The sequence below is a fragment of the Alexandromys fortis genome, unplaced genomic scaffold (genome assembly GCF_014885135.2).
Source record: "Alexandromys fortis isolate MF-2015 unplaced genomic scaffold, M_Fortis_MF-2015_v1.1 scaffold_263, whole genome shotgun sequence".
Lineage (NCBI taxonomy): Eukaryota > Metazoa > Chordata > Mammalia > Rodentia > Cricetidae > Alexandromys > Alexandromys fortis.
Genome location: NW_026068165.1, coordinates 242,305 through 250,216, shown reverse-complemented (window position 1 = coordinate 250,216; position 7,912 = coordinate 242,305). Strand labels below are relative to the sequence as shown.

At 36.6% G+C, this 7,912-nt stretch overlaps 1 protein-coding gene across 1 annotated transcript; it reads right to left on the bottom strand.

Moving 5' to 3' along the window:
* Positions 1-3,670: 3,670 nt before the first annotated feature.
* On the bottom strand, positions 3,671-4,606 carry LOC126492008 (olfactory receptor 6C2-like). Its single transcript, XM_050128098.1, has one exon. The coding sequence runs from the start codon at positions 4,604-4,606 to the stop codon at positions 3,671-3,673; it is 936 nt and encodes a 311-aa protein (XP_049984055.1).
* Between the last annotated feature and the right edge of the window lie 3,306 nt (positions 4,607-7,912).

Below are 7,912 nucleotides of genomic sequence, written 5' to 3'. Positions count from 1 at the left end.
TGATCTCCAAATTATACAGTGAACTCAAGAAAATTGACATCAAAGGAACAAATAATCTAATAAACGAATGGGGTCCAGACCTTAATCAGAGAACTCTCAATAGATGAATCTCAAATGGCTGCAAGACACTTAAGGAAACCTTAGTCATCAGAGGAATGCAAATCAAAACAACTCTGAGATTTAATCTTACACCTGTCAGAATAGCCAAGATCCAAAAATACTGATGACAACTTATGCTGGAGAGGATGTGGGGTAAGAGGAACCCTCCTCCATCGCTGGTGGGAGTGGAAACTTGTACAACCACTTTGGAAATCAGTATGTCAATTTCTTAGAAAATCAGGAAACAGTCTACCTCAAGACCCAGCAATACTAGTGTTCAGTATATATACCCAAAGGATGCTCAATTATACCACATGAACATGTGCTTAACTATGTTTATAGGAGTATTAGTTGTAATATCCAGGACCTGGAAAAAACCTAGATGTCCTTCAACTGAAGAATGGATAAGAAATGTGACACTTTTACACAACAGAGTACTATACAATGGTAAAAATAATGATATCTTGATATTTGCAGGCAAATGAATGGGTCTAGAAAAAAATCATATTGAGTGAGATAGCCCAGACTCAAAAAGACAAGTGTAATATGTACTCACTCATAAGTAACTTCTATACAAAGCAAAGGAAAACCAACCTACAGTCCACAACTACAGAGAACCTAGACAACAAAGAGGACCCTAAGAGAGACATAACAGGGATCTACATAGGAAGGAGAAAAAAATAAGATAAGATCTCCTGAGTAAATTGGAAGCATGGGGGTCATGGAAGAGGGTAGAAAGGGAGGGGGAGTAGGGGAAGGGAGCAGAGAAAATGTATAGCTCAATAAAAATAAAAAATGGAAAGATTAAAAAATAGCAGTATTCTCCATCTTCTGCTTTTTTTTAAAAAATTAATCTCATTGAGCTATAGATTTTTCTCTGCTTCCCTCCCTGCCTCCTCCTTCCCCTTCAACCCTCTCCTATGGTCCCCATAGGAATTATTGTCATAAAATATGATACAAAATCCTGAAAGAACTAGTAACGTGTGGATAAAAATACCATAGTATATTTTATAAATTTTCCTTGATTTTTAATTATTTTATGAATAAACAATAAATTTTTTAGCACTAAATAGTCCTTCACAGATGTAACACCTAGAAACCCTATCAGTTACCAACATAGCAAGATATTTCTAAAGAAGCCAGCATTAGTGGAAGTAGTAGAACTTGCGTCTTGACTGTAACCAAGAACTACCTAATCAGTTTGAGTAAAATGTCTGTTACTGGGAAACTACCTAGGGTTAGTAAGGCCATGGGTCCTAGAGGTATCTAGGTGATACCTGCTATCAGCAGTTTACTAGGGCAGCACAATTCCTAACTGCATTTTATATACTTTCTCTACACTCACTGGTAAGTGTTGTTTTTACCACTTTTTAAGGAAACTTCTCTTTGCAACACGTGGAGATCATTGTAGACACCCACAGCTGGTCAAAATGCAGAGATCAAGCTACTGTGAGGTGCCCGGCAACAGTGGATTCATTTATAATGCAACTCCTGCTCCCAAGGTTCAGGAAGCAATGAGGAAAAGGGAACAGGAAGAGTGTAAGGGCAGGAAGTCGACTATGAGATGGTGTCTCTTATAAGGGCAGGAGATCCGCAGCCATGATACCTCAACAGTTTGGTTACCTAAACAAGACCTGGGCATGGAAGAATGAGAGGAAGGGATCATGGGATGGGTGAGAGAAGGAAAGGGAAACTGGGGGAATGATGTAACTGTACTATAATTAAAACAAGAAGACCTTTTTATTATCTTATATATATGGGTGTATTTTGCCTGAGTGTTATGCCTGTGCACCATGTTTGTGGCTAGTTCCTGAAGCCAGAAGAATCTCAGAGATCATGGACCTGGAGTTACAGATGGCTGTGAGCTGTCAGGCTGGTGCTGAGAATCAAACCTGGGTCTTCTGGAAGAGCAGCCAGTGCTATTAAGTGATGAGCCATCTCTCCAACCCCCACAATTTTCTTTTAAACTCATTTTTAAAAAGTTTTCACTAATGAATCAATATTTCTATTGTGTATCCATAGTTTTCTGAAACTATACTTTAGGATATCTTTATGCTAGAGGTATTTTAGTAAGGTATCAAACGCAGTATTAAACACAAGATGAAATATCATTTATACTTATTATTGCAAATCATCAAAGTGATAGAATTATATAACAACCGTTGCTACTGTAGAACAAAGATGAAACTATTACCAACATTTAAACCAAGACTTAAATATCTGTAATATAAAATCTGTTGTTCTAAACTCATTCTTTTTTCTTAGTCTATTATTTAGAGTAAGCAGTAGAGTTCCAGGGGCCCCTCACATGCACACAGGTTATTCAGGGGTCAATCAAAAGGTGGGAAACATTTGAACAAAATTTTCATATATAGTGCACATGCTCAACCTGTGGTTACAATTCTCTAAACACTTTATGTATTTACATAGAATTTATCCTAAGTTCAACACTTTCAGTAATTGAGATGTCTTAAAGTATACAGGAGGATGTTCATTTTATATGGAAATACTGAGCCGTTTAATGTAAGGCACTAGTGCATACATTTCAGCATCCTCATGGGGGTTCCTGAACCAATTCCCTGAGGATACTGAGTAGATAGAACATGGTGCCTGGAGCCAAGGTCCTCATGAAGGCTGCATTTAAACAATATTCAAAATTATTCATTGAGATTGTTTTAACATTTATTTATTTTTTTAACATTTTTGGTGTGAAGGCATATTTTTATTCACTGGAAGTACTTTATAAATAATTAAGAAATTTAAAGCAATTATAAGGTTAGTGAGAAACTTGGCGTTAGGGATATTCCCAGTATCTACAAGGATGATCCCAACCAAGACTCCTAGCAATAGTGGAGAGGGTGCCTGAACTTTCTTTCCTTCTAATCAGGTTAGTGACTACCATAACTGTCATCATAGAACCTACATCCAGTAACTGATGGAAACAGATGCAGTGACCCACGGACAATGCTGGACTGAGCTCCTGGAGTTCAGCTGAAGAGAGGGAGGAGAGACCCTGTGAGCATGGGGTGGGGTTCAAGGTCATGATGGGGAAAACTAGACACAGCTGACCTGAGCTCGTGGGAACTCACAGACTGCACTGACAATTGGGGGCCTTCCTTGTACCATTGGACCAAACCAGGCCTTCTGAATATGGAGGACAGATATGTGGCTCTATCTGTTGGCAGGTTGTGGGGCATCCTGCCAGTGGGACCAGGACTTATCCCCTGTGCATAAACTGGCTTTTAAAAGCCCATTCACTACGGTGGGATACATTGCCCAGCCTTGATCCTGGGTGGGGAGGGCTTTGTCCTGTTTCAACTTTGCATGCCAGACTTAGTTGACTCCTCAAGGGAGGCCTTATGCCTCTGAGGAAGTGGATGGGGATAACATAGGGCAGGAGAAGGGGAGGCAGGGTAAACTGCGGTTGTTATGTAAAATAAAAATCTTTTTGAATAAAAGAAAAAATAAATGCAGTAAAGTTTCTCCGTGAGAAAGCTAAAGATAAACAATTTAAAGATATAGATGGCATATATTTTAATGAAAAGTTGACTCTTTAGAGTAGCAGATTTCTCTACTTCTTGAAGAGCAGTGTGATTCTTTTAGCTGAGTCATGGAAGGCCTGTTTGACTTGCTTGTTCCTCAAGGTGTAAATGAAGGGGTTCAGCATGGGGGCAATGGAAGTGGTCAGCACTATCACACCCTTGTTGACAGCCACTGAGTCCTTTGCTGATGGTTTGACGTAGATGAAGATGCAGCTGCCATAAGTGATGGACACCACAATCATGTGGGAAGAGCAGGTAGAAAAGGCCTTCTTCCTCTGCTGGGCAGAAGGGAAGTTGATGATGGTCCTGATTATGTATGCATAGGAAAGAACTACACACACAAGGGTCATGATAAATGTCAGCACCGCACAAACTATCACTATCTGCTCTATGAGCCACATGTCTGTGCATGAGATCTTCAGGAGAGGGTATGCATCGCAGACAAAGTGGTCAATAGCATTAGAGTCGCAGAATTCCAGATTGAGACCCAGGCTAAGTGGTGGCAGGATCACCAACAAGCCAGCTGCCCAGCAACAGAAGATAAGCCTTTTACAGATCTTGCTGTTCATGATGGTGATATAATGCAAGGGTTTGCAGATGGCTACATATCTGTCATACGACATAACAGCTAGGAGAAAAAATTCTGTCACACCAAAAAGATCAGTAAAAAATAATTGAGAGGCACAGTTGTTATATGTAATTGTCCTGTCACCTGTTGAGATGTTGTATAAGTATCTAGGAATGCAAGCAGTTGTAAATGAGATTTCTAAGAAGGCAAAATTTTGCAGGAAAAAGTACATGGCAGTTTTTAGGTGTGAATCTATAAAGATGAGAAAGATGATTGTGAGATTTCCAGTTATACTCAGCAGGTAGGTGAGAAACAGACAGAAGAAGATCAGAGTTTTCAGCTTTGGGTCCTCAGTCAGTCCCAGGAGGATGAATGTTGTTACTGTGCGGTTTCTCATAATTGAAGTGTTCCCTCTATCCAGTCTGCATTGAAAATTCAGAGTTATCTGTTCAGGAGTAGCAATTAAAGGAGAAATATTATGAAGCCCTACTCATATGCCTTCACCCATTCTGTCTGCAGACAGAAACATACCGGTTGCTTAAGTCCTACAAATACGTAGTTTGTTCTTTTCAGGGTAGAGTTGAAAATCAAATTGCCTTATCTACACCACATTTCAAAATGTTATGGGTGCTTCCTTCTTTATGCGTCTGATTCTTAATTTATCATTTTTTTAGATTGTCCTTTGAGTTTATGTATTTCCAAGCAGTTTGTGTTGGATGCTTATGCTTCACAAGACTTAGTTACTCCTTAGAGGCTGAATCTTGAAGTCAAATTTCATCCTTTCTTTGTCCTGTTTACGTATTTCTTGAGGTTTTGTTATTTATCAAAATCGCACATAGCTTCAAGTACGTTCTTACAGGCCTTTTATTTGCTGTCTAACATGCTGGAGACCAGTATTATAATCATGAACTTTCATGTTTTCTTTAAACAATCCCTTCTTTAGTTATTACCCCATCTCTTCCCTTGAAATTTTCAGTTTAAAATTACATTATTATCCTATCATGGAATAAAAGAAAGGAAAAATTTTGAGGGCAGGCTTATTGTATTGTATGATAAGTTATATATAAATTATACATTTGTTTAGATCACCACTAGTACTATTATATTTTGGAATGCACTGAAAATATGACTATCTATACTATTTAGTACAAACGCCATATTGAACTGGTAAGCCTGTCTTCAAAGACATCTCAGCCTCACTGTCACTTAGGTTATTATGGAAATAATAATATTATTCATACATATTCTACGCTGAAACACTAAAAATGAGGTGCTTGTGAGAAGCAGACACATTTGAACTACTTCAGCATCCTGAGCCATGATTTTTTTGTTAACATGTTCTCTTGTCAATATACCAAAGTCATATTTTGTCTGTTACCTATATCGAACAATTTTTAGCAAAATTAATCAAACACTATAAGTTTTTGTTTGAATTTATGGACTTTGAGCAGGGTGAGTATTTTTAACCACACAACATTCATAACATTTTTTCATAGCTTACCTTTGTGGCCTCATGTGTGTTTTATCTGTCACCTTCCTTTATTGTAGTTTTGAGACATTTTTTTTCTTGCTGATGTCTTTATGTAACCCATTGTGATTTATTATTTGTTAACATAACTCTGTTTTCTTGAACTTTTAATCTCTAAAAATTATTACTCCTCATATCAGTCATACAACAGAATATACCTGGAGCACATGTCCAAAATTAAATGTTTGATGTCCATACCTGTATTCTATTTTACTTTGTATCTTTAAGTAAAACTAGTATGTTATGATCACTAAGCTTTTACAATATGTTACATACTGAACTTTTGCAATAGGTTATATACTGAATCTTTACAATAAATTACATACTTACATTTTTACTTAACCTTCACAATAGATTACATACTCACTAATCCTTTATTAGGTTACTTACTTACTGAATCTTTACAATAATTTACATACTTACTGAACCGTTACAATAGGTTACATACTCACTAAACCTTTATAATAGGTTACATACTTACATACTTACTAAACCTTTACAATAGGATACACACTTAGCTAACTTTCATTGCCTGTTATCCAGCCTCCAGTAACACAGGGCTCAAATAGAATCCATACTATATGAGGGAGTCAGGGGGAAAGAATCTCTCTCTCTCTCTCTGTATGGTTTTGTCCTTTATACTTCTGTATTCTCTATTCTTGTTTTCCAGGTGGTTTCTTTTCCTCATTCTGGATGTTTTACATCTAACTCTATTTTTATTCTTGATGTTTTATGTCTAATTTTATCTTTGTGCTTTCTTATTCTCTCATTCCTGATGTTTTCCTTCTAACTCTATCTTTGTTTTTTTCCTTACAACTTAAACACCCCAGCAAAAATTTCACACAATATAAAGACTACAATGTGGTTACATTCTGCTTTTCAAGTGATTAATGGCAATGAAAACAAGTGAAAAACCACACATCATCCTTATCCCTTCCATGAGTGAACATTTTACATATTACAGGGGAAAAGTTGTCCCCAAGAAACCACATGCAATCATACCCAAGCAACTTGTCATAGATTAACAGAGTAAAAGCAAGCAAGTTACTTTTCTCTGTCAGGTCTTTTACTGGCAGTTTATATTTCGCAGTTTCAAAGAAAGGTCGAACCACCCTATTGATTATCTTGAAAGGTAATCTTATAAAGAATCTTAAAAGAATCACAATGATACACTTTTAAACATGGAAAAAACCACTCAACTTGACTTTAAGTCTTTAGGGTGTATACCCACTCATCAATAATTTCTAAGTCAGGAGTGTGAGGGGAGAAATAGGCATAAGGAATAAATCATCACTTTTGGTCATCAACCAATCCTAGCAAGAAAGGCATATCCTCTAATGATAGTTGGGCTGTGGCCTCAGTTCTCATTGTTGCTTAATATAACCTTATAAATGGCTATACCTATCCAATATCAAACATCCTGAAATGTCATTTAAATTGGGACTACATTAGAGTTCCCATTCTTAATTTTAATACAGTCTGTGAAGACTAGAGAGACATGGGATCTGAATCTCAAAAAGAACCTGTAGTTGAAAGAACAGAATTCATCCTATTCAAACTTCTGGCAATTGTTCATAGCCTTGGTCTCTCTTAGTTATTTAACCACAATGATTCTTCTAAATATGATTTGAAAATGATTATTTCTGGTGATCACTGACTAAATCTATTCGTGTCTACAAAAATAGTAGTCTGGGAATACATATGGGTTTAAATTTTCTGTTTTTAATCAATTGCATCAACTCTCCAAATAAGAATGCAGTACCGTTATAAGAAAGTAATTTTCTTACTTCTTTTCTCCCTGAAAAATAGTTTCAAAGGAATGTCTGGAAGTTTGAGAAGAGCTGAAGTTCTGAACCATTTTTCTCAGAGAGAGGATTTTCTAGTATAAAGCTTGATACTTATTAATGTACTATATCTACAGCAAATAAAAAGAGTCCTTAGTGGCTCAGACTCAGAAATAATGAATTATCTATGGGAGCAGGGCCTATGGAGATTCGATGAAATATCAAAATCACTTAAAAGAAACTGCAAGGGAAATGTAGAATCTAATTAAAAGAAAACCAAGCCCAGTTTCTTATAATTAAATAATTCTTTTTACTCTGGGTGCAAAATATTTTGGTCTCATTTTCTGTATTATTGTTATGCAGTGAATAAATTGCATAGGTTTAAAACATC